The sequence below is a fragment of the Neolamprologus brichardi genome, chromosome 7 (assembly GCF_056152115.1).
Source record: "Neolamprologus brichardi isolate AB-2024 chromosome 7, ASM5615211v1, whole genome shotgun sequence".
In the NCBI taxonomy this organism is placed as follows: domain Eukaryota; kingdom Metazoa; phylum Chordata; class Actinopteri; order Cichliformes; family Cichlidae; genus Neolamprologus; species Neolamprologus brichardi.
This window is the reverse complement of record NC_142110.1, coordinates 2,607,569-2,635,506: the sequence shown is the minus strand read 5'-3', so window position 1 is coordinate 2,635,506 and position 27,938 is coordinate 2,607,569. Positions and strand designations below refer to the sequence as shown.

The 27,938-nt window shown below is 42.0% G+C and overlaps 1 protein-coding gene across 1 annotated transcript; it reads right to left on the bottom strand.

Annotated features, from left to right (window-relative positions):
• Positions 1–49: 49 nt before the first annotated feature.
• On the bottom strand, positions 50–26,765 carry kcng4a (potassium voltage-gated channel, subfamily G, member 4a). The gene is made up of 4 exons (XM_006795777.2): positions 26,453–26,765; positions 23,638–24,213; positions 22,892–23,533; positions 50–1,657 (listed from the first exon to the last, which is right to left on the bottom strand). Exons 2-4 carry the CDS (start codon positions 23,743–23,745, stop codon positions 782–784), a joined length of 1,626 nt encoding a protein of 541 aa, XP_006795840.2. The 5' UTR covers positions 23,746–24,213; positions 26,453–26,765; the 3' UTR covers positions 50–781.
• Positions 26,766–27,938: the final 1,173 nt, after the last annotated feature.

Sequence of the window (27,938 nt, the reverse complement as noted above, 5' to 3'; positions counted from 1 at the left end):
TCTGATTGAGCATCCCAGACGAGCAGAGATTAGACCATCGTACCAAGGAAAAAAATACAGACCAGAAAACGGATTTCTCTCAGATTACTAGGAGAGCTTTTATTTGGAGCGTTGCAAAGTACATTTCATGGTTTTAGTGCTCACTCTCTCTCACTCACGCTCGTCTTCATTCAAATAAAAACACCTTTTTCCCTCCATGTCCGTTCCTTTTGTCACTGATTACGAACATTTGGAATAATTATGCAATTTCTTAATTGTTTACCTGGAGTTTATATTTGAGAATGGAAACCGTTTCAGTCCAAGCATAGAAATATACACAAGAGAGATGAATCGCATCATATATGAGACAATCAATTTGCTAGAGCATGGCTTCAAGCTAGTATACAGTACGAAACACACTGAGGTCATACTGTAGGCAACGGATTAAAAAGTAATGAGAATGAAACGAAAAGTTGCAGTCAGTATTTTCACAGTGGGAGGAAAAGCAACTTTGGATTGAATATTGCATGTTTATGGACGCAGCCGTTTACTAATATTGCTGCAGAGGCTTTCTGGTCAAAATCATCCGATTTAAAGGGTTGTGTGTCTCTCAGCGCGGACGCTTTTACTCCTTATGGAATCCTCGAAGAGCAAAAGAAATGCGTAATGTTTGCTTAATCTCTTTTTATCCAAACAATGCAGATGCCCTCAGAGCTGTGTAGATAGCGAGGCCTTTTGGAAACAGTACTTTCATCGTGTACTGCACAGTCACATCTTAGAGGTCAGTCTGTGCAAATGCAGCTCAGAAAGCTGCTGCTGGAAGGCTGTGATTATTATTCCCAGCAGCTTCGCCACCTTTCCCTAACAGAGCCAGAGATTCCAGCAAGTGCACATTATCCTTGTCTAGATGCATTTTAGGTGGAGCCGAGTTCTCGCCGCCTCCTTCACCTCCCGCCTCCTGTTGCTCCCCACTGGCAGCGGCAGCTGCAGCGGCGGCCACGCACTCCTCTTTGAACAATCGGTCGTGCTCCATCTTGAGCTCTTGGTAGGAGCGGGAGAACATGTGGAAGATGGAAGTAGCAGGGAAGGCCATGATGAGAATGCCACTGAGGATGCTGCTCAGTGCTACCACCTGTCCCGGAATGGATCTGGGCACCATATCGCCATATCCCACTGTCGTCATGGAGATAATGGCCCACCAGTAGGAGGCGGGAATGCTGCTGAAGTCATGGGTACCTGTGAGCTCGCTCTCAGCCAAGTGCACCAGCGGGGAGAAGAGGGTGACAGCGACGCAGAGAAAAAGCAGCAGAAGGCCAAACTCCCGGGTGCTGCGTCGCACCGTCAGCCCCAGCGTCTGCAGGCCGAGAGAGTGGCGAGCCAGCCTCATCACGTAGAGAATTCTCAGCGCTCGCAGGATCCTCAAAACCAGGCCTAGCTTGTCCAGGTAGCCCTTACCTCCTCCCGGCCTCTCGTGTTCCAGCTCTGGGTCTTTCTCTGTCACCACCAAGGAAACGTAGTAGGGCAGGATGGCCATGGCATCGATGATGTTGAGCGGCCCGCGGAGAAAGTCCAGCTTGCTCTGAGCTTGAATGAACCGCAAGATGAACTCCAGGGAGAACCAGGCCACACACACCGTCTCTATGATGAACATGTTGTAGCACTTAGATGAACACTCGCCCTGAGGTGGAAGAGAAGGCAAGGCAGAGAAATCGAGGATAAGAGAAGCGGGAATTGACAGGGAGTAAGACAGATGGTGAGAAAAGCAGAAGATTCAGAGGTCAGATAATCGTCTTTGGTATTCATTAATTAATCATAAGTTACATTCGGTCAGTATGCTAAAGCTACTGCAGCTGCACTGGTGGGTTATAAAGCGACGCAATCGATCAATTATTGCATTTGGGAAGACCTCGAGGATTAATCCTCCTTGGGAGTGGCGACAAAACGCAATCAAACTGGTGTGCCCTCCAACGACAGTGTCAACGAAGAGTAATGCAATAATAAAAAAACTCCTCTAAAAGAATAGTGGGAGTGGGGTGTGTGTGTGTACATGACACTGCTGCTAACTGACCCTCGTTGTCACACACTTGTGCCATCACACAGATATATTCCTTGCGGCTAGGACAGCTCTTCGTCATGTGACTTTGAACATATGTTGTTCTGAGTATTTGCTACAATGTTTCTCTTAGAAGCGCAGTTTCTTCAGGCGACGCTTTGTTGTCGGTTTCTGACTGTAGTAAGTGAGGAACATGGTAAAGTATCCCCTCTGTGAAGAGGAGACTTTGCGCCCCGATGATGGGGAATCATCAGTTTTTCATAATGTTATGAGTTATTTGGTTTTTACACAGTGTACACAGGCTGAATGTGAGACTGCATTATTAAGACAGACACTGTTTACGTCTTCTCTGTGACACTCCTTTCATCAGCCTCCTCCCCATTTCTCCCCACGTTTCTCATTGCTCACTCTCTGCTTTTATCTGCACTGTGTCTCATTCATTTCCCTTCTATCTCACAACTTTTTTCTCCCACTGCAAGCCTCTCCTTCATCCCTCTGCCTCCATCTCCACCTTCTCATCATTTATTCTTCTTTCCTCCTGTATCGCCCTCTTCGGACTCCCTCCTCTCTCATTCTTCATTCTGTGCTCGCCCCTCACACTGCTCTCCTTCTGCATTAAAGCCTGCATTCATTCATTCATTCATTCATTCATTCAATCATTCATTCATTCAATCATTCATTCATTCATTCAATCATTCATTCATTCATTCGTTCATTCAATCGTTCATTCAATTGTTCATTCATTCGTTCATTCAATCATTCATTCATTCATTCAATCATTCATTCATTCAATCAATCATTCATTCAATCATTCATTCGTTCATTCAATCGTTCATTCAATCGTTCATGCAATCATTCATTCATTCATTTTAATCATTCATTCATTCAATCATTCATTCATTCATTCAATCATTCATTCAATCATTCATTCATTCAATCGTTCATTCATTCATTCATTCATTCAATCATTCATTCATTCATTCAATCATTCATTCATTCATTCATTCAATCGTTCATTCAATCGTTCATTCATTCGTTCATTCAATCATTCATTCATTCATTCATTCATTCAATCGTTCATTCAATCGTTCATTCATTCGTTCATTCAATCATTCATTCATTCATTCATTCATTCAATCGTTCATTCATTCGTTCATTCAATCATTCATTCATTCATTCATTCATTCAATCGTTCATTCAATCGTTCATTCATTCGTTCATTCAATCATTCATTCATTCATTCATTCATTCAATCGTTCATTCATTCGTTCATTCAATCATTCATTCATTCATTCAATCATTCATTCATTCATTCATTCATTCAGCGTTCCACTAAGTGAAGTTTCTCTATGCGTTGTATCCGTCATACACACATACATCTGTTTGCATTATCACTTGTGTCCTCTCTGCCTTTTTCACTCTTTTTAATCCCACTGTGATGTTTTCCCTTTTTGCTTCATTTCTGCAGAGTTGCTCTGCATATTTTGTAATGCTGGTGCAGGAATATGTGTGCTAAGATATTGTGATTTTCAAAGATGTTGCTTTGTGCAGGTTGCATCATGCAGTGATAATAGCAGCGTTTATCCAGTCTATAAAGGAGGACAGTCTCTCAGCTCTCTGGCATGAATCTTACTTCTTTAAAGTTCAGGACAGATTTGTCTTGGTGAGACACTTTGTAGGTTTTATGCTCTACAATCTACATTTGAACAGGTCTTAATATTAACTGTTTAATTACTGCTTTAGAAAAGGATCTTAATTTTATTTGATTGTATTGTGTTAATGTTTTATATATAAGGCCTTTCATGGCAGATGAAGTTCTTTTGATCATTTTTAATGGACAAATACTCATTAAGTAACTTCATGTTGCTTTAGATTTATATCCAGTACGACTTGCATACTGTAGCATAATGCAGCATCAGCTTCTTTCAAGGCTTCGCTGAGTTTTATGGTGTTTACACCCAGTAAAATATTTAAACCCGAGATTCCACATCGTTCACTTGGTGCATGGAAATAAAATTAAGCCTGACCTCTTTGCTATCTTATGGTAAGTCGAATATTTTTTCATCGCAGGTTTTTGAGTTTGAAAAATGTTTGATTTTAGAAGGAACTGATCCCCACTGTGATGAAACTGTAAGCCTAAAACAATATGTATGAGGCTTCATGTCTCCCAGGTGGCTTAAAGTCTCTATGTGACTATAAGAAGTAAAAAAAGCTCTCTGGTAACTGAAGACATCGATTAAAATCGATCCGTGTTTTTGTTTTCCATTTTTAGACTAGTAATTAAAGATTTCAGTCACTGTTTCAGTTTAGCTTTTGAATTCTGCTAATTGCACCAAACGACTTTCTAAATGTGAGGATTTCTAGGAAAGAAATGATGTAAAAGTTGCTGAACATGATTCAAAAACAGATGAATAAACTTTAGTCCCGACAATCGTGATAAACATGAACCTTTAATGGTTCCTAGAAGGAGGAACAGGGCAGAAACACATTTAGTGTATCATTAACATTACTGTAGTTAATATGTTAGCCAAGACATCCAGCAGGCAACATGATCGCTTACAGCTTCCTTTTGGTTTCTCAGCAAAGTCACAAAAACTCGTTGTTTTATTTTGGCCTTTGAGTCGACAGCGACATCGCTCTTAAGCTGGTCATTGCATCATAACGTTTCCGAGAATTTATGACATATTTATGACATATTTTGTCACGGTCCTGGGTCGGTTCGACCCAGCAGTTTGAGTTTCTTATGTTTTAGTTTATTTTTGCATTATGGATCATTTCTTATTCTCTGGTGATACTGTTTTGATTATAATTATGTTCTGTTCCTTTAGCTATCCGATGATGATGATGATGATTTCTGGTTTAGGTCTTGCTATCGTGCCCTCATGGTTGCCTGTGCTTAGTCTTCTCTGCCCGTATGTCCCTCTGTCTGTCCATGGTGTCTTGTCTGGTCCTCTGTGTCTGTTAGTTTCCTGTTTTATTCTGAAGGTCCTTGTCTTATGTGAGTGTGTTCAGGTTACGTTTCCCCTGCCTCGTCAGTAGTGATTTTCCCCAGGTGTGTTCCCCTCCTGTCTCTCGTCCCTTGATTACTGCCTCGGTGTATTTAAACCCAGTGTGTCTTTAGCTGTGTCCCAATTCAGGGTCTGCACGCTTGAAGTACGCATTTTAAGTGCGATTACGTCACCGCCACGCGACGACGGCTGTCCCAATTCGAAGTGTACTTCAAATGCATACTCCAAATATCAAGCGTGGTCCGGTGCACGCTTCGTGGTCCCATATATCCCACAATTCATAGCGCGGCGGTGGGTGTGGATAATTTTGCCGCAAAATACGGCAGAAGGGAGCGGCCGAAGAGTGAACTGTCAAAAGTAAGTACTGAATATGACGTCACTTATTCATGTGCGAATGTTTAATAATGAAGAACCTTAAAACATTACTGTTGGCCACATGTCGGCAAAGTTATGTGACACTAGTGATGTTTGTACTTTCAGCGTTAACTTGGTTTTAAAGCCTCTACTTCTAAATATATATATAGTCGACCTTAATCTTACAGAGAATCTGATGATTTTATGGATAATTAAAGTCAGTCATATATCCACAAACACAACAAGCTGAAAGTCAGTGATATATGTGTGTGTGTGTGTGTGTATATGTATGTGTATATATATATATATATATATATATATATATATATATATATATATATATATATATATATATATATATATATATATATCTATATATATATATATATATATATATATCTCATAATAATCTGACAATACTATAATATTGGCCATATTATATTTACATTACCACAGTGAGATGACTTTAGTCTCATGAACAACATTAACTAATTATTATTTACTAGCTAATCTTAAATGACTGTTCAGTACAGAAATGAAGCCCAACAATCATGTTTTACAGTCCTGTGGTCTCAGCCTCAGATACTCAACTAATCAAAGTGATGTCATGACAAAAATGAATGACCAACAAAACATTTTTTCTCCTTCATTTCTGTCACACAAAGCTGTATGTAACGTTTCTCGCGGTTAGTATCATGGTTGCTAGGCAACCTAAACAGCGCGACGAAGGCTAGACCGTCCCATTTCACAAGCCTCTCACTTCCGCACTTCTCGTACTTATAGTACGTAGTACGCGTAGTGCGCGTACTTCAAGCGTGCAGACCCTGAATTGGGACACAGCCTGTGTGTCAGGGTCACGTCGTACTGACATACACTGAGGCAGTAATCAAGGGACGAGAGACAGGAGGGGAACACACCTGGGGAAAATCACTACTGACGAGGCAGGGGAAACGTAACCTGAACACACTCACATAAGACAAGGACCTTCAGAATAAAACAGGAAACTAACAGACACAGAGGACCAGACAAGACACCATGGACAGACAGAGGGACATACGGGCAGAGAAGACTAAGCACAGGCAACCATGAGGGCACGATAGCAAGACCTAAACCAGAAATCATCATCATCATCATCATCATCGGATAGCTAAAGGAACAGAACATAACTATTAGGGATGCACCGATACTAGTATCGGGTATCGGGGCCGATACTGTAAAATATGTGTGTACTCATACTCGTAAAAGTTAACCGATACCATGAACCGATACTTATTTCATTAATCAGTGCATCTTGTCATTTCTATTGTAGTTTTTTAGATTGACCACTAGGGGGACATCCCGCGCTAAACAGGCACAGGGTTAGGCGAGTGAGACTGGCAGCTCCAGATAAAAAAGAGAAACTGGAGGCTGCTGTAGTAGGCTAAACAAAATGTCAGCAGTGTGGAACAGGCAACTTTAACTCAGGTTTTGGAAAAGCGAAGAAAAATGTCAAGAGAAAATCCACGGGCAGTTAAAATAACAGAGGCTCGACTCATTTTATCGCTCTGGATGACCAGCCAATGCCGGTCGTGGAAAACATAGGATTCTTCTCAGCATACTCGAGCTGCGATATGAAATATAATAAATAAACACTTCTGTTTATTTATTATTCTGAAAGCTCGAGACAGTGCCAATAGTTCAGTGTTATTTTGTTAAATTACAATGTGGAGACTCTGCAATAATTTAACAGAAGTGCTTATTTTTCACTTGGAATTTGTTTGTGGTCATTTTTATTAAGATTTTATTTTTTATTGGCAGGGAATAAAATAAAACCGTCTTCCAAGTGTTTGTGTGTGTGTGTGTGTGTGTGGTAGAAGTATCGGTTTTTGTACTCTGTATCGGCAAGTACTCAGATCCAAGTATCGGTATCGTATCGGTTTGAAAAAATTGGTATCGTTGCATCCCTAATAACTATAATCAAAACAGTATCACCAGAGAATAAGAAACGATGGCTATATATGATTTCTCCAGAGGTCTGAAGGACTTATCGCTTGATATTTTTGTTGAACTAAAGGAAAAGACACACCACAGCAAATCATTACCTAAATATTAACCGAATATAAATCTTTTAAATTTCTCAGTTTCAGGACATTCATCGTGTTTTTTCTGTCTGATGTCTAACTCTGTGGTCTCTCCTGTATGAATCTTTAAGGCAGTGTAGATGTTCTGTCTGACATAAGCACCTTCCTCTCCTCGCGGCTCTTTCTTTCTCTGACATCAGGCCTATCGCAGCTTTGTGCTCTCGCTCTCTGCAGAATAGACCATTTGTTAGAGCCCCAAGCCTTCTACTTCTGTTTCTCTGCCTTTCAACTACAGACACAATTGTGCACACAATAACCTCCCACAATACTAACTATCTCCCTGACCTTATCTCCTCCGAATGACTCTGTGGAACTAATGCCAGCAACAGCACATTTCAGCACAGACACCATTCGCCCCACAGCTGTCTCACAGGGGGTCTCGTTTTATCATCGGTATTAACACATCCCAATGTCAAATTAAGACAAAGACTGCAGTGGGGGCAACGAACACTGAGGCATCCTCATGGCAAGGACATTTAAAGTGAGCAAAGAGGAAAATACATCATTATTAGTAGAGTAGTATTAGTATTATTGCAGCTTTCCTTATATTTCGGAGATATAAATGCTATTACTGAGATTTCTACAGAATCCCACAGATATGTGGGACATAAATCAACTCGAAGTAAATGAATAAAAAGAACTTAATGACAAAATGAACAATGTGTATGACGCAAAAAAATCTATCCAAAGGTCGAGCTGATCTGAACTGAGTTGCTATTTTGCACTAGATGTGGCTTTTACAAAATAAACACATGCATGACAATATTGATCCTTATATTTTGGCTGAAGTGCCCTAAAAGCAGCTCTGCACTCAGCCAGAGCTCATTACATGTGATCACAGTCACACCTTACAGTTTATTAAACATTTTAGTTAATACTTATGTATGATGACGCTATTTTGAAAATGTAAAGTATGCATCTTAGGCAACTTGAGATACCACACTTGATATGTAATACATTATTTTGGTATTACAATGTGAACACAGTGTGGAGAGAAAGGTTTCAGCTGAAAATGTCTGTGTGACCTTGACAATTGTCCTTGTTTTGAATATGGCAATAAAAAGGAGAAGCCAGATGCTACAATATTAATATATATTAATATATAAGCATAAAACAATTACAGCATTACAACCTATACAAGATAAAGAGAGCAGCCCAGAACAGAGTCCGTTGGCGTGGTGTTGTTGCGGACCTCTGCTCCCCCAGGAGTCAAAAGAAAAATAATTGAACCTATACAAAGTGATCCAAGCTAATGTCTGCTGAGCCTTCAGCATAGCTGCTTTTCTGCATGATGGTTTTTCTGTCGTCTCTCTAAATAAACATCTGGCTTTTACTGCGTAATTATGACGACTTGCAATGTGCTACACAGTGTTTGTGTTCATGGTTAAGCAGATGGTCAGAAACATTCAATCAGCTCATGATTAGGGATGGGTACCGGTATCATGGCACCGGTTCTGACATTAACGGTAGTAACCAGACTGAAAAGCAGCGCACATTTTGGTGCTTTATTTCGGTGCTTTTTTTCCTGAGATGTCACACACTTTGGATTCCAGCCAATCATTTTACCTTTGCAAGCGTAGTAGGCGGGGCCAGGTACGTACGTTCTTTTAGAGCAGAGCTACAGATTAAAAATGCCCAAGGAGAAGCGGTCAAAGTCTGGCTGTACTTCACAGCAAAAGATGCAAACTCAGCAGCTGCAACAAATGCTTTAAGCTGATACTGTGATACTGTCAAAGGAGGTAACACCTCAAATCTGATGAAACACCTGGCGACGCATAGCGTTTTTTTTAAAAGCCGAGAAATGCGCCGTATTTGATAGCTTGCTGCGAGACCTCACACCGAGCACATCTACTGCGGGTGTGGTGCCTGTTATCGGACCCGGAGTTAGCAACATCCCCCAAAAACCCGAAGAGGAGAGTCCTGGCCCCTAGCCCTGCCAGTGTAGCAGAAATGATGAGGATGATGATGCAGCAGCAGCCGTTCTTCTCTGCGTGAGTAGCTTAATGTTGTTCGTGTGTAATTTACGTTGAGTAGGCTAACCACGTTATTACATTAATGCATGTAAGGTGAACTAGCAAACATCATCGTAGCTACATGCGGCTGTCTTCTTGTTTGATGGCAGATACTCCCTTCACCCTGGACAAAAAGGCTAAAATGACCAAAGAAAAAGTGGAAAACAGTTAAACATGAGAGGTTTTTGGACAAAGTTTGTGTTCTCCATTCTTTAAGCACCGTTTAAGCACCGGCACCGTTTCAAAAGTACCGGTTTGGCACTGGTATCGGATAAAACCTAAACGATACCCATCCCTACCCAGCGTGTTTTTCTCGCTCTGACCCCTGCACTGGTTCATCGCCATCATACTGTTACTGTCAGTTGAGCTTTATATTAATGTTGGCAGCTTAGCATCTACCCTTTGCTAGCAATCCATCACTGTGCAGTCAGACAGCTACTGGCTGTGGGGTCGCTCCGTGTACCGTGGGTTTGAAGTATAAATGTGTGTCTGTGTTGTTGGACAAGAGAAAGCTTCTATATCTCTGAATTATGAATGTTTTTTTTCACGTGTGGATCAAATAAAGCTGCACATTTTCACTGTCTTCAAAAGATAATTAGGACAACTCTTCCCTACGCAACTGTCATGCTGCTACAGCAACTCAGGAATGTTTGCTTTTCTAACCGCTGCATGATTATAAACTGTGGTTCATTCTCTGACAGTATGTCCTTAAACTCTTCCTTCCTCTTTCTTCTACATTTCTTGAGGCTCCTTCTCCCACGATGATTCTGCAGTCCTGCATATCAAGAGGTACAGTTGGAAATGCAAAGATTCTGCCCATCAGTCAGCTTTACTGTGCAGCAGACCTTGAACAAACTTTGCACCACTAAACACTTTTCCTCTACGCTGCTTTACTGACCTTGCCCTCACTTTGAACGCTCTAAAGAAAAGCTGAATAAAGGAGTGTGTGGATGGACAGCGAGGACAACCACAAAAGACACACAGCTGTCCTTAACCTGGAACTGCCAACATCGAGCAACGTGTTCACTAGTCATATGGACACGCACGCATGCACACTGGGTAGAATATGTGCACCCATTAAATTGCAAGAATCCTTGAGATATATTGTAATAAATAAGAGCCTCAAACAGCGAGCTATTCCCTATAGAGTACGACTTTACCACGGACATTTGTGTCAGCATAGAGCTGCACGGTTTTATCTTCATATGAAGTAGCTGTAAAGCCTTCAGAGTTATCCATCACTGATAAAGACCAAGAGATTGTTCGTGCACGAAAACCCCAATAGAGAAAAATGAAAGTGAGAAGGTGGCTCGGAGAGATACGGGAGAGAAAAAAGAAGATGAAAGGAAAGTGGGTGGCTAAGTGGTGCAGAGGGAGAGAGGAGAAAGGGATTACAAGCAAAGTTGATGAGGAAAAGAAGAGGTGACATCTGAACCACGGGGACCGTTTGCAACTCTGCATCTCTATTCTCTCTCTGACTGTCTGTCCGTGCAGCACATGGACACACAAACATCCACAAATGCAGAGATGACAAATTTTAACAAAGGTTTTTTGCTAGTTAGACTCTCTCTTTCATGCCTGCATGCACACAAACAGACACACACTTCTAGTAAAGTCTGTCTGTAGCCTCCAGTTTCAGTACAAACTGCTATAAAAGCAATTTAATGTGATGTCAGTTCCTCAGCCAGTATTTTAAATTGTTTAGTGTCCCATCAAACTACAGGCGCACACAGACACACACACGCCTTCAGTAGACGAACATCAACTTTTATGATCACAAAAACATTTTATGCAAGCGTTTTATTTTTAATCTGTAAGAAAATTATAAAAATGTTTCCTCAGAACGTGGAGCTGAAAAGAAAAGAGCAAACTATTGACTGCAGTGTGCATCGGCTCACTCTGAGTGTGTGTGTGTGTGCAGCGTGACACAAAGAGTGACTGCTGTTACCACAGGACTGAGCTGTCTCGTGAAAAGGGAGTTGGCAAATGTCACGTATGTAACCTCAGGAAATTAAGCAGCTGCTGCTTGTTTCTGTGTCACTGTCACAACCGTTTTTCTTCCATATCCTACTCTCTCTACTTTTAATTGATTTTTTGGGCCGGCTGGGGAGTTTTCCCTCACCGGTGTTATTCCACACCTGTCCACCAGGTGTCAGCTGTGTGGGCTCCTGTTACACAACCGCATAACTGTGCCAATGTGCTTCCTGCCTCCACAGCTGTCCCACATCACAAATTACTTTCTGCATGCATAAGTAGAGCTGTTGCTTGCAGTACATCTGTTAGTTATGCTGAGCTTTCGTTCGTGGAATTAAGTCTTACCATTTGGCAGCCATCTTGGCATCGCAGACATGTGGGTAGTTTTTTGTTTCCTGTATACCTTATTAATCTCCTGTGGGGAAATTACTCTCTGCATTTAACTCAGTGAAGCAGTGGGCAGCCACCGATCCAGCATCAGGGGAGCAGCATGTAGGGACGGTACCTTGCTGAGGGTTACCTCAGGGTAGCCGTTCAATGGATTTGAACCCCCGACCTTCCGATTATGCAGCAAACACTCTACCTGCTGATATGAGTTATGCACACATGTGCAGTTTCACAATATTGTGGCTTTATTAACATGCGCAAATACGATCAGCATATCTGTAGGTCTGGTAAATGCTATCAAAGCACTCACCAAAAATCATGTTCTAGATAAGGTCAAGCAAAAAGAACCTTTACCTACAGTTATGGGGAAAAAGAAAGAATTCAAACTGCTCTGTGCAGTCCTGTGAAAGCTAAGGGGAGGTAGCAGCCAGGCGCTGCTGATCAAATGCCCTTGGTTTATTAATCATCAGTGTGTGTAAACACCTTTATGAAAACCACATGTTGGCAATAAACGTGTCTTAACAAAATGTCATTCAAGGTCAGAGTGTGTAACGCTCAGAGAAACTGCAAAAAAATAATAAAAACCCAAGAGCCACATCTCAGACTCTACAGGCCCAGTTAGCATGCTAAAAGTTAGCATGCTAAAAGTTAGCATGCTAAAAGTTAGCATGCTAAAAGTTAGCATTCGTGACAGTGCAATTAGAAAAAGAAGGAACAAGTACTGCTTGTTTGGAAGGGTTGTCAGGAGAAGGCTTCTTCTAGAACTATAGCAGAGGTTCCATCTGATCAAACCACAGAGATGCTCTTTACACAGACGGGAACTAAGTGGAGATATTTGGCCATAAAGCACAAACACTGTGCTGCACGTTTAAGACCAACTTTCTTCTGCTTACAGTTGTAGGCTGTGCTATGTCCTGTTATTTACAACCCACTCGTCTCTATTCACCTCTCTGTGAATCGCTACCTTATCGTGGTGGAGGGGTTTGTGTGTCCCAGGGATCCAAGGGGCTATGTTGTCTGGGGGCTTTTGCCCCCTGGTAGGGTCTCCCATGGCAAATTGGTCCTGGGTGAGGGACCAGACAAAGAGCGATTCAGAAGACCCTTATGAAGAGAACATCGAGGGAACAGTTTACCCTGCCCGGGATAGGGTTACCGGGGCCCCGCCCTGGAGCCAGGCCCGGGGAGGGTGCCCGAGGGTGAGCGTCTGGTGGCCGGGTCTCCGAAGAGGAGACATGGGCCCATCCTCCCGCGGGCCCACCACCCGCAGGAGGCGCCATAGGGGTCGGGTGCATTGTGTGCCGGGTGGCGGCCAGGAGCAGAGGCCCTGGCGGACCGATCCCCGGCTGCCAAGACTGGCAATAGGGACATGGGATGTCACCTCTCTGGTGGGGAAGGAGCCTGAGTTGGTGCGTGAGGTTGAGAGGTACCAGCTAGATATAGTTGGGCTCGCCTCTACGCATGGCTTGAGCTCTGGAACCAGTCTCCAAGTCATATTTGAGACTCTGCTAATAAATAGATTTTTATACTGAAACGATCTGTGAAAATTACTGAATATTTTCAGACTAATTTTCTAGCTCAATAGTTTGAAAGCTCAACACACTGCAGCTGAAGAAAAGCTGACAAATTCTTTTAAACAGACAAAACACAAGCAAATATTTTGCATTTTCATTAATCAGCTTTTGCTGCATTTAGACAAAAGGAGGCAAATTCAGAAGAAAATGCACCCAACAAAAATTTAAAATAGAAACCAAAGATGGAGATGGGCTCATGGCTAATATTAGATATTTGGAACATAACGGGGAAAAATACTCTTTCTCTAATTACCACTTTAATCTTTGAATAGTCAGCCTATTTTTAATGCTCTTATATTTGTATCACCAGATCACACTCAGGGACTCTGTGCATCTTTACCTGTTGCTATACGTATGTATACAGTTTACAGAGACACGTGTGTCCCAGTTCATATGATGCAACTCTTAAATACATTTTAATTTGTGCATTTTGTGGGTTTATAAATATTGTAGATGTCAAAATATTATTTTATAGGAGGAAGTTCATGTCCAGTATGTTCTATATTTGTTCTCATTCACCTTTTGAGCGCGGCACACATGTGAAGGCTACTTGACATTTATGGAAGTGTGTGTGACGCATCTTTGTTGTATGTCTTTCCTTTCTTTTTAAAGGTCATCACAAAAGCATCAAGTGATTTTAAAATTCATAAACCGGCAACATCGGGTGAGACACTTTGAATTAAAAAGCAGAATTTGAATTTAAAATGTGTTACAGAGGACAAAGGTTGGGGAATGGCTCCCGTGCTTTGCTGTACTTATCTATGCTGTGCGATCCCACTCTGGCATGGGCAGGATAAACACCTCATACTTTGCTGTTCTCTCAATAATCCCGCTTGGCAGCCATGCGGCACATCCGACGGAGGGAATGCAGCTCGTGAGCAGATAGGCCGTAACAGGCGTGGAATCTGCTTGGAACTGATACGTTCAGAGTACATACATGCCCGGGGAAACAAACAAGGAGATGCATATGCATGCTAACTCAAAGTGTTGCTACAATTATTCCAGCTGCAGTGGAATCTGATTATTAGCATGTGCTGTAACCGCAGACCTTCTTGTGGTCTGAAGGTCTGCAAGTTTAGAAAAGATCTAATGTCTGCATTTTAAAAGGACAGTGCGTGTTAGTAACAGCTGCAAACACAAACCGCCGACTTATTCTCATCTGCACCAATGTCAAGTTTCTCTTTGTCCCTACTACTCCGGCCTCGCTTTCATTCCCTCTAATCTGCAGCCACCTGCTTCTCTAAAGTCTTACTTAGTTACTTAAGTATAACCCTGAGTAACTGCCAGACTCGCATCCTGCTGAGGCAGCCAACTTTACACACCTGCACCTATTTATGCTCTCTTTGTGTGAATTTAATGAAGGGGGGGGGATCATCACACACAAAGCACGCATGCTTCATTTTGTGCGTCTGTTGTTAAACACACAAACAAGCTTATGAGTGATGATAGTGCTTTGTCTTCTGAATTTGGCCAATGACAGAGAGAGTACACACACACGTGTGCACACACATGCACACTAGCCTTGGTGTTAATTCTGTGCATCTATTACATTATGTTTCACATCTCAGGTGTGCAAGTAAATCATCTTAAGCTAAATTACATGCAGGAGGAGCCTTTAGTTACATTATGCTATCAGATCGCTGTCACTGCTGCTCTGAGCTGCAGGGGGAATTCATTCATGCTTCCGAGTCCAGATAGTCAAAAATGTTGGTCTCCAAATCACACCTCCCCCCTCACAGGCAAAAAATGTCTTTGTTGAGTCACATAATGGAATTTAGCACAGAAGCAGGAGACCAGTAATTCTTCTGAGATGTGATCACAGCCAATACTGGTTTTCAGTGAAGCTGGACATAAAATGCCAGAAAAGGATCCAGACTCAGGCAAAAGCGTGTTTTTGGTTTCAGACGCTTGGATCTCTGACAACCAGTAAATGTTATACTCTTTCCTGGCCAATCGTTTCTTATTGCTATTGTTTTATTTACTATATTATATGTAAACCTGTCTCATAGATTACATGAGATGCTACCTGTTCCATAGCAGGTCAGAGCTACAGTATGTACCCACTCATATCACAACACACCGGTCCACTGTGTCCATTTCACAGATGCAGAAGTTGCAGTAAGTTTCAGTAATCTGCAGTATCAAGCCAACATGAAAATAATCACGGGAAAGCATTAAACAGACATTATACATATTAGCCACCTAGCTTACTCGATTCTAACCAGTGTTGATCAAGTTACTTGAAAAAAGTAATCAGTAACTAATTACTGATTACTTCCCCAAAAAAGTAATCCCGTTACTTTACTGATTACTTATTTTCAAAAGTAATTAATTACTTAGTTACTTTTTAAAAACACGATTTACAACCTGAATAGGTGATAAAGTGATAGATCTTTCAGCCCAATTCTACTTTTTCTGCATAATCATCATACAAAATGTAATCAAATGGAAAAGTCTCTTTTTAAAACTTGTTTTATTAGTTTTAATCTTTTAACTTTATGCATCAAGCAAAAAATTAATTATATGCAACATTCTCTGACTGGAAGAAATTAGTTTAACATTTAAACCTATTTTCTGCACATTCCAGCACATAAAATAAAATATTTTGTGTGTTTACACTCAGTCTTTCAAATAGATGCAAGTAAAACACAGCAGAAAATAAATAAAGTCAAAGACTAGCGGTCCTGTTGCTCTATTTTCACCTGTAAAGCAGGAGTGCGGTAGGCGGAGGTTTACCCTGGTGCAGGTGTGCAGCGGTCAGTGGAAGAATCCGCGAGTTTCTCTGTGAGTTTCCCATTACGTCGTAGCTACTCGGTGCTTGTTTGGAAGTTTAGGGGTTTTTTCGCTGTAAAAAGAAGTTTTCTTCCCACGCACAACGGACACTAATGTTTTTGTCACTTTTTATGGAATCAAACTCAAAGTAAGGTCAGTACTTCCACGCTTTAAACGCTGCACGCTCATACTCTCTCCGCACTCGATATATGATCCATTGTTGATCTGCACACAGCTGTTGTCACGAACGTCGCACTCGCTTACGTCACTGTCATGAGACATTCTCGCAAAAAATCACGGTTTTAGTAACGCAGTAACGCAGCGTTCCTACGAGAAAGTAACGGTAATCTAAGTACCGTTTTTGCAATAGTAATCCCTTACTTTACTCGTTACTGGAAAAAAGTAATCAGATTACTGCCCATCTCTGATTCTAACGATTAAGGATCCTGGAATTAAAACACTAACTTTAAATATATCATCTCCCCCTGCTGGTAATGCAACTTCTGCATGTGTGTCCATTTCAGATTTGGAGAGGCAAAGCGTGAAAAGGACACGGTGGACTCGCGTGTCTGTTACACGTTTTGCTGGGTTGACCCATCACCTGTCAAACATGAGATGCCATTCTTAAAGGCAGCTATGTGATCGTATTATTAATGAATGATCTTCAGTGCTGCCCATGTGGAAGGATTACTGACAGTAATTGCTTTTAGGTTATTATTCCATCACTGAGGCTCTGTTGAAGATGACATGAATAGAAGGTCGTTTAATGGACTCCAAGAGTGATTACACACCATTACATAAACTAACTTTATCTTAATGACATTAGAGTTCAGCATATCAAATGCAACATGCTACGCTATTAAGAATTGATGTCTAAAAATAGATTTTTGACTATGCTGCAAATGCACAGTCAGTGTCAAGGACGCGTGCTTCGTATGATGCTCACCGGAGGGCGGGGAGGGGTGGAGGGGCTAAAAATGCTAGCAAAATAATATGAAATGAGTTAGGTTTGCTGTGCCGAGAATGTGCGTGCACACATGTGTGTCTCCTCTTTGTTATTTACCACTTTGTCTGAGACAGCCTCTAAATACTGAACAGCTCCTTTGGGAAAGCAGAAATTGGAATGCAGATGTTTTAATATTTACCACTTCCTCCTCTATTACCTTCTTCTCTCAAATACATAAAGTGGTACTTTATCTTCCTTCAGACATCACAAGACTCATTATGTCAGTTTTTTATCACCTAATAAAATAAGAAATCCTTCTCGTCCGCAATCAACAGCCCGAGCAGGCTCTCTAACTCAGTGAGAGTATTGACCAGTCTCTGTTTGAGAAGACGTGGAGGAATCAGAACCCTCAGCGTGGCGCTTAAGCCACGTAGTCTGTCCCTCAGTCTCAAGATATTTGTGATTGATGTCCTGGGACGTAACTATTGAACAGCAAATCCCACTCCAATTTATGGCATTAAGAACATAAAATGACTCCCCAGGCCAGAATACGTCTGAATTAGGCAAAGGAGAGCAGATCTGTCGAGGCTGCCTGAAAATACTCCATCAAACAGACGTAATTCCAAGCAACAGTTAATGACAGGAACGTATTTCTGTGATGGACGGATGAACAGGTTTTACTTTGAAAGCACAAATAAAGTGCGTCTTTGTTTCCTTTGTGACATTTGAGCAATAACACGTAATTTCAAGAAGGTTATCGATATATACTGAGACCTGCTGCTCTCTCTGAGTGTTGCTACCATAGATTTGACTCAAGAAGATTACTGGTGTCCAAAAACGTTTTCATGAATAAGCAAGCGTCAAAAATAACAAGCGAGCCACTGAGATCGTCGTGTCTTTTAGCTCGATATGTGACACCGATGGAAGAAAGTGGTTCCACTCCAGAGGGATTACATTAGGGGGGCACAACCAGAACATGAAGGTTAATCCAAAACAGTAAAAGTAAAGACACAAGCAAGAAGTAAAGGCAACATCACAGCGTCATGTAGCTGCAGGCCATAAGGTACAGATGAGTTTTGTTACTTTGTTATTTATTAGAATAAATAACACCAAAAATATCACCTAAAAAATAACGTGAATCGAGTTTTTTCTCGATCTACACTTGATTATAATCTCAAACAGGATTATCTGAGAGTGATAATCAGAGGAAATGATTATTTTGTCCTTTCAGCCTCTCGGCAGCAGCGGCAGATCTTTTGTGAATAGCTAGTTAGTGAGATGATGCTACAACGTTTTAGTTCTGTTAACGTTTGAGCAAGAGCACTGCATCAAACATCCCATGAACTTTATTTAACTAAATCTATACTATAGTTTGAAATACTCTCTTGAGCCACAATCGCCCCATCTTTAGTCCAAAAGATGCTGTTGGTATCATTTGTATACGAGGCATGAAGCTCAACTCTTGTTCGGTGTTTTTCGACATGATCAAAGATGCATTGTTGAATTATATGAAGGTTTCTTGCATCCACTTGGGTTTTTGTGCTTTCTGTCAAAGTGTCACAATTATAAGCATCCTGCAGAAATGACATTGATTTCAGAATCACATTGAAAGTTTTTACATAATACAGAGCAGAGATACATGCACACCCACAGCAGGAGACAGAAGGATGAAAGAGTGGTTATCAGGGGGACTGGAGCTGAGCTTTTAGCTCCTAGTGCTATACTGCTTGATAGACGAGATCAGCTGAGGACAGAGAGAAACACATTACACGGACAAAGGGGAGCAATCAGAGGAGAAAAATTAAGTAATGTTTCTTGCCGGGGTTTTTCCACCAGAAACTTTGTCTCTTATCTCCCTAAAGCACATTCTTTCTCTGTCTCCTTTTCTCCTTCACTCTATTCAACCACCTAGTCCACAATCCATCTTTACTTTACGCTCTCTCTCCTTCACATGCCTTACTCAAACAGAAACAGGCAAAGAAGGTGGATGAATTATGAGTGGACGAGGGAATTTCAGCCCACTCTGGCACAGAACAGAACAGAGAGACAAACGGCAGGACTACGTGAATTAAAGATGACAGGAACCCTGCCGCTGCTTGCTAGCTGGACACTGCAGATGGAGTTCAATGCAGCTGAATAGTCTGAACCTCCAGATGCAGAGGGAAAAACATGAAAGCGGCAGATGGATTTGTTTACTTGTAGATGGAACTGCCATCCTCTTTCTAGGAATGAGCGCAGACGTGCAAACACATGCCTGAGTGAACGCATACACCTAAATGTCCTTACGTCCCACAGCATCCTCCCAAAGGTGTGACATGTCAGACACAATTATAAATCTCAGATGACCTTATAACCCACACTGCTGCCTCAGGGCATCGAGACAAACACTCCTAGTCACACTAACTCCAGGAAAGAGTTTCACAAAACTTTGCACTGGCTGCAAACGCTGTTACGCCACGAATCAATACGGCGTGGTAATTGCAAGTGCGTGTGTACGAGGGAAGGCTGCGTGCAGCCTTTCAATGTGTGCAGTGCAGCTGTGCTTACCTGAGGTGAATAACAAGCAGCAAAACTTCATTTACCATTTACATAAAAATGCTACTGTAATACTACACATCAGAAATGTTGTGCTATTCAATCTCTGCTTGCTTTTAAATCCTGCTGCATTTCTCATTCTTTTCTGCTGAACCTTTCAGAAAATAAAGCTACAGCAGCAACGGACGCCACTGCATATTTCCACTTGGGACAACAGCAATAGGTTTGATCTATCACATGCTCTAAAAGGTCCATATCAAATGCATAGCAGCAGACCAGGAGACTCGATCCACTCCTGAGCCAAAGCTCTTGTCCATCTGTGTTCCTATGACTCTCACTAACTACTGGACTCCTCTTGGCAGGGCTCTCAAAATCCTCTCTTCAGCCTTTACAACTCATCAAGTATTCTGCTGTCGGCATTCTCCAGTAACACCGCCCCCTCCCTGCACTCGATCTTTTGGCTGCCTGTGACTGTTCGTATCAAAATCAATACAGGGATGCTGCTGTACGCTTCTTGAAGAGTTTCCGTTGATACATACGTACATATGTACTGTCTTGATCCTGATACTCGGTTAAAGTTGCCTTATTGTACACCAGGACTTTGGGCTGAACCTGATATGCAGGGATTATTTTGAACTGTAATTGGACTGGTACTGATGTTGTGCCATAGTGGAGCTTTCTGTTACAAGTCTCATTCAGCCAGTCACTCATACATCCATGCAGGACTTTGCCTAAGAACTTTCTAACACAGGGGGCAACTCTGATTTCACCAACTTGCCCAAGGATACTTTGGATGTGGGCTGGAAGAGCCAGAGATCGATGCACTGTCCTTCTAATTGTTAGGCAACCTGCCCTACCACCTGAGCCACAGCTGCCCAGATGTGAATTGTACTGAGCTGCTCTAGAATAAGAAGGAGCTGGGACGAGCATGACAGGTCTACTTCAAGGACACCCGGCGTATGAAAAATCCTGAATGTGGGACATGCTGCTGTCATGAGCCAACATGAGACAAAAGAGTAAATGTGTGCATAATTCAGAGAGCGCAGTATCAGTTTCAGTGGATGGCTTCATCACTATTCTGTGTGCACGTATGTGTTTTTACAGCGTGTCTGTCGATGCACGCGTGTGTGAGTCCGTCTACGTTGTCACATACAGTACGCTCATTTCATTATTCAGATACTGGACAGGCCTCAGTGAGCAGCTCCGGCTTAATTATTCTGCGCTGCTACGGGTAGACAGATCACAGCGACACTGCAGCGTCCCCCCAGAATATCAAAGAGGATAAGATGACAGCGAGTTTTATAGTTTCGAATTTTCACTTTTGCAACATCAGCATTTGTCTGAGACGTTCTCGCTCTTGTTTTTTGTTGTCCTTCAATCCAGAGTGGAGTTATATAAAAACAGTTAAAAGCAATTATTCATAAACATGCAATCAGTGTTGGGAAGGTTACTTTTAAAATGTATTCCATTACAGATTACAGATTACATGCCCCAAAATGTATTCTGTAACGTATTCCGTTACGTTACTCAATGAGAGTAACGTATTCTGAATACTTTGGATTACTTAATATATGATCATGCTGTTTACAACTACATGAATGTACTATTGCTGTGATTTATTACTGTTACTGAAGGTCCGCGGCTCCGAACCGTAGTAAAGGGACCTCTGGCTAATACGGTGGGTTCTGTGTCGGCTCGTAGCCGAAAACTAGCTTTACTTTGTTGTCTGGGTCAACTTTGCTAGCAGAGACAGAGAGAGGCGTTGAAAGGCTGCTCCAACAGAACTTATTGTTTTTGGAGGAAAACACGAACACGGTGTACAGTCGAGTCTTAATAGCTTACTTACAACTGGGCTCGTCAGGCTCTCTTCTTGGCTGCAGTGGTTATTATTATATTTACATGCTTCCAGCTCCCGTTTTTGCTCGATGACAGCTCGTACTTTTCCTTTTTCTCCCTCCCTCGCTCACAGACACATAACGTGTATGGCAGTCCATTCTCCCTGCAGCACGGACTACACTGCCCATGATGCTACATTCTTTAGAGCTATACCTGTAGCATTCTGCCTATTAGCTTAGCACAACAACAACAGGCGCTCTCTCACCCAGGAAACACTCAGAGAGAGAGCGTCACCCTGTAACCATGGCAACCGTAACGCTGCCGCCTGGAACAACAGAACGTAGCTGTCAAACAAAACCCAAACAGTCCTGACCCGCCACAATATGAAACAGGGAAGTACCGCCGTGTAATCCATTTATTTCAACAAAGTAACTGTATTCTAAATACCACCTTTTTAAACGGTAACTGTAACGGAATACAGTTACTCATATTTTGTATTTTAAATACGTAACGGCGGTACATTTATTCCGTTACTCCCCAACACTGCATGCAATTATGTGTGCACAGACCCCGACTTGCAAAGGGCCAGCGTATAGCCTGGGTTTGGGGATCATCTGGACTTTATAATGGAATCTATCACCACTAATCTCCACACCTGAGCTGCAGCAATGCAAAATGTTTATTAACCAAATATCTCCATTAAACACATTTAATGTTAGTTTCCAGGAAATAAAGGAAGTGGTAGTGATTATGCTTCATTCTAAGCAGTCACGATCACTCACATGATAACAGAGCTGCTTTAGGACTCTCTCTACAAAACTGTTATTTATGGCTATTTTGTACTAATCTGACTTGGATTCTGACTCTTCTGCTGCTAATAGCGACGCTTACAGCAGGCCAACACACGCTTGGTCACCAGTGTTGATTTCACTGGCCAGTCAAAAATAACAAAGACACTAACGAGGCTGAAATGTACTGACCCTTTTGTGAGTGAATAAAAACGAGATGAAAATATTCTGGAGAGACGAGATCCAATCAGAACTAATTAAGTTCTGCAGGAGACAGGAACTAGCGCCCATGCTCCCTGTCTCACGACAACGTGATAAAATATCAATGCATGGGAGGAAGAGTGGAAATATGGGCACATTTCACATTCAATGTCAAGGAAAAACACAACAAACCTTTACTCTTTCCATGTTTGTCAGCTGATTCAACTTTAGATCTGGTGTACTGTAATCTACACTGAAACTAAAAGAATTTTGATGCCTAAATCATGACTAAAACCCAAAGACTATGACTGAACCGAAATCAAAATGGTCACAATCAGCACTGTTGGCCACTCACCCTGTCCTCTTCCTCTCTGAGGTCTGGCATCGTGCTGATGCATAAACTGACAACAGTCACGGCAACCATGATCACCGACAGGCAGGCGAAGATCTTCCCAGGTAAGCCTGACTGTGGGTTTTCTACCATATCTCTTAGCCAGTTCATCACTTTTCTGTATTGCGTTTCCTCCACTGTCACCCGCTGCATGGCGTTCTTCTGCCTGCGCTCCTGCCGACGCCTCTCTTTCTCGTGCACTTCCTCGATGCGCGTGTACATCTTCCTCTTGCAGCAGCGCTCCATGTACGCCATCTCCACGCCCCAGTAGGTCAGCTCATCGTGCAGGGAGAGGATGCACATCTCTCGTAGCAGTCGGAGTTTCCCTGCAGCCAAGAAGTTGAGGATAACCCTAAAGGCGGATGGTGAGCGGTCGAAGAAGAACTCCTTGCGGGCTTCATCGTAGTCGTCGCAGATGCTGGCGATGTCCTCGGGTGACCTGCAGCCACAGAGGCGGCCAAGTCGTGTGAGGGGAAATTGCTCCAGTGTGCTCCAGGGGAAGGTGTAGCGGTTTCCCCCGACATTGATCACTGCCAAGGCAGCATGGTCGATGGACAAGAGGTCCTCCGGCCGACGGATGAACTGAGCTCTTTGGTAGTACACACCCTACAGCACGAAGAATGAAGCGGAGATCATTATTATACAATTTGAGAACTTATTTAATATAAATCTTCCCTAACCGTTAAATTTACCAGCAATCGTGTTCATACCTTGATAGTCTCAGTCTCTGGGATCTCAGTGAATATGCGGTCGAGACTGCTGTCATCACTGACGGACAGATTGCTGAAGTCATGGTTGGCATTGCTGATGATGGGCATGGCAGCATTCACAGAGCACTGTGCTTCGATTGGAGAGTGGACAGCTCAGACCAGGTAGCAAAGACAGAGAGAGTCTGCAGACAGTGCCCTCTGAAACTTTTCAGTCTCAATAAACATCAGTTTTTCTGATTTACAGATGTGAAAAAGTTTCCCTGCTACCGTAGGAAAACAGAAGAGAGAAAAGGTGCAGTGCTGTTTTTCTTTTTTTGGTTGCCAACCAACAGAGTGTCATGAGGTAAGACTGAGTCTGTGTACCAGACTTCAACATCAAATCAGTGGGTAATCCTGTTCTGAAGCCAGTCTAGCAAAGGCAAGCCTGAATAAGAGGACTGATCACTGGCTGATAGCTGCAGAGAATGAGCTGCATGAGTTGCAGTGCTGGGGTGTTTGGGGAACTGAGGAAGATCCTCTGTGTCACCACAACAGGATTAGGGAGGGTCTAAACCCGTGGTGGCATCATGCAGGCAACTGAAAGAGAGACGCAGAGAGAACTGTTAGAAAGAAGCAAGGATGGACTGAGATTAAGACATTTACGACAACAGAGCAAGAATAGGAAAGACTGAGAACAGACCCAAGACTGAGAAACCTAAAGGAGACTGCAGTGCTAGAAGCTCCTCCCTCCTCTTTCACTTCTTTTCAATGAGAAAGAAGACAGTCACATTTGCTGTACTGCTATAAATGGCCCGTTGCTGAATGCACAGGCGAGGGATCTTTCGCTCATGTTCACATTGAGAGAAAAATGATCTGTTAAAAGTGGTGATCGAAAAATGAAAGACTAACAGAAGACAAGAACATTCAGGTTCACGGTATGAGTCGCACTCAGAGTACGTTATTGGCCGTGTGCTTCAGTTGTTGCACAGCGCAAGGTCCAAAATGTTTGTCGTTGGCAAAACAACTTCCCTGAAACTTCCTGGCACTGTTAGCTGGTGAAGCTGCCCAGAATGGTGAGTTGTGTCGGAGCTTTAAAGAGTTCTAGTTAATACTCTGATTTCAATGTGAGCACTCTTATTGTGTTATTTGACATTTAATTGAATTCAACAAACACTCAGATAATCCTCTGTAGTTTGTTTTTGTATCCTGTTACTAACAATACAGCTGCCTTATATTTGGCTGTCCTCCACGTTTCTCTTGGCAGCTTTTGGTGTGAATAAAATGCTACAGTGACATTTCTTCAAATGTCCCAACAGTTTAGATAATCCTAATTTAAATTTCACAGTTTTCTACCCAGGACCACCAACACTAACACTGCAGTATCGTCATTGTTCTGTTTAGTATTCATGTAAAGAACATACAGGCTTATTGAATGTGCGAATGACACTTGGACGAACTGGATCGTACCCAAGTGCTTCGGTGCTTCAGATGCAGGAGGATAAGATCCTGTTTGAGGAACCAATAAATCAGTTCTGTCAAAGTGCTGGTATTTCATTTCCACCGCACAGGAAGAGGAGAGAATGATAAACTGTAATTATCTGTAGTCCTAATGGAAGTTCCCTCTTTTTTCCTACTGTAAAGTTAATTGACAGAAGCGTTTACACTGTTACTATCAGCTAATTTTGGTGCAACAATAGACACAACTCCAATAGGTTAGATGGTCAGTCAGTTAAAATGAAATTCCTATTGTTGTGCATTTAATTTAGAATTCAATGAGTTTTATTGAACATTGTGACATTTAGGAATCCTCCAATTAATTAATTTAATCCTACAACTGTTTATAACTTGCATAGTTCACATTTCTGTATAACTGTATATCTCAGATTTCTGTATAGTTTTTTTATTTCATATTTATATCCTGTTCATAGCCTGTACATACTTATAGTTATAGAATATTCATAACATACTTCATACCGTGTACATTATAACATACCATAATAGACCCATTTCTGATACTTACATATCTATATTATTGCTAATATATATTGTAATATATCTATATCACTAAAGCACTTCTGGATGGATGCAAACTGCATTTCGTTGCCCTGTACCTGTGCATGTGCAATGACAATAAAGTTGAATTCTATTCTATTCTATTCTATTAACTTATGAAACCGACTAAAAGTTAAAGTTGTGTTAAAATGAGAATACATACAATTCTGTTTTGTTTTTTAGATTCTTGACTCTGGGAGTTTTCTATTAAGTGGCTGTGCTGCATGCAGCATTCATTCAGGGAGCTTATGTTATATTCATAGTCAGTCAACAGTGACTGCGTTTGTGAGGAGCTGCTGGAGAGGCAGGGATGCTTTATGTTAGGAAAATCTCTCTCTGTGTGTCTCTCTCTCCAACTTGCAAAAGCACACACTGGGAAACATTTTTACGCCCTTATCTCGAATAGATCTCTAATTAAACTCGGTTAAATCTGTCGCGTAATTACGATCATATAACCAACTCTCGGTTGGAGGATTTTTGCAGAAATAATAATAATAATAATAATAATAATAATAATAATAATAATAATACGACCCCGAAAGTCAAATGTGGTTTGAAGGACATTTTAAAGACCATAATCTTACAATTGATTCAGAACAACTTCATATTTTGGATGCACTTAGTTCCAAATAAAACTCTAAAACACAAAGTGTGATCATTTGTCCTCCTCTTACAGTGTTGGCGAGATAAAAAGAGACTTGTATTTCATTACAACTTCAGACAAATGTAAAAGCTACAAACAAAACCCCTGCAGACGTCGATACAACTTATGAGCACACCTTACCGTCCTCAGCCCCGCGCTCATTTCAGACGGCCCGATCAATTGTGAGTAAAATCCCTCAATGTCGCCTCTCAATTCCTCCGATCATTCAGCGCCACGTCAGGGAGTCAGCGATCATCACCAGCCACCACATGTCACAATAACAGGGACGCCTTTCCGGCGTCATCCACTCCGATGGAAGGCGCGCAGACAGTCTGAACATACCGTTGATGGGAAGCGAGTAAAGGTTTGGAGCACTGAAAGTGTCCCGTTACAGCTCGCAGAGCGGTGCTGCAGGAGGAGGAGGAGGAGGAAGAGCACGGGAGGAGGGAGTCGGCGCTGTGGTGCGCAACAGAGGAGACCGTGGATAGCTTACCCAAGTTCAAGTGTGCGTAAAGGTGACAGCAGGTACACAAGTGACCGGGAAAAAGCGACTGCGTGCAAGTTCCAGAATACACAAAGGGGGCATTTCAGCAGAAAAGCGGGCATCGGGTGGCTTTTGTTGTCCGCTACCTTTTCCACAGTGTGTAATTCAAGGACACTGAGGAGATGCTATCCTCCATGTTTCCTACCCTGACCGCTTCACGCGCAACAGGGGGCGCGGTTCGCCCCGGAATTACCTTCACCAACACATCTGAACTCGAGCTCCAATTCAGACTCAAATTTTGCAGTCAGCTTGTGTTTTATGTGTAAATAAGACCAAACTAGCGGCTTTAAAGAAAACACAGCAAGACAGAATATTTCACGTCACCTGATTTATCAAAAACACACAAACATCTCTGTGCTGGTCTGATGAGGTGAGCCTGTTTGCGCTGCAAATCAAAAAAGAAAGGTGCTGTCAGAGTGAAATTGATTTTTTATAAATATTTTACTTGAACTAATCTTATAATTCAATAACTGATGGTCTTATTGCTTTTAATGCTGTTTACTACTGGAAGATATGGGTTATGTAAAAAAGAAGAGTCGTTGTAGGTTGAACCAGATGTTTGAATTACTATTTAAAGCCACACATAAAAGAGAAAAACTCGCAGGTGGGAAGGACAGTAATAAATCTTAGTAACACTGAACCGCTGGACAAACTTTGGACTGCGTCACAAGTACATAAATAGATGTGAGAGTTTAAAACTGCCTTTGAAAAGTGTAACTGTTCCAACAAACCACATGCAGTATAATTCAGACAAGGTGAGAGTTCGGAGAATAAAATATCATCCGGCTTGTTTGCATCTCCAGCCTCAAACTTTGTCCTTGAGAAGCAGCTCATTAGGTCGCGTGTGCCTGAGGTAACTGCTAAAACAAGCGAACACTTTGGCCAGTCCTTTATGCCATCTAACCGAGCAGACAACACATTAGTGAGGCAAGAGATGGAAACTGACGAGGTAGGCAGGTGGTGCTCTGTGTGTGTGTGTGTGTGAGACATTCAGCTTATTTAATCCTCCACCACTACTCATTAACCTACAGCACAGGAGGTTTGGTTAGTGTATGCAACATGACACTGATCACACATGCTGGG

Coding starts and splice junctions, on each gene's coding strand:
- kcng4a (XM_006795777.2), bottom strand. CDS start 23,745: ATGCCCATCATCAGCAATGCCAACCATGACTTCAGCAATCTGTCCGTC. Junction 23,534..23,637: donor CAGAGACTGAGACTATCAAG/GTATGAACACGA, acceptor TTCGTGCTGTAG/GGTGTGTACTACCAAAGAGC. Junction 1,658..22,891: donor TCAGAGAGGAAGAGGACAGG/GTGAGTGGCCAA, acceptor CTTCCACCTCAG/GGCGAGTGTTCATCTAAGTG.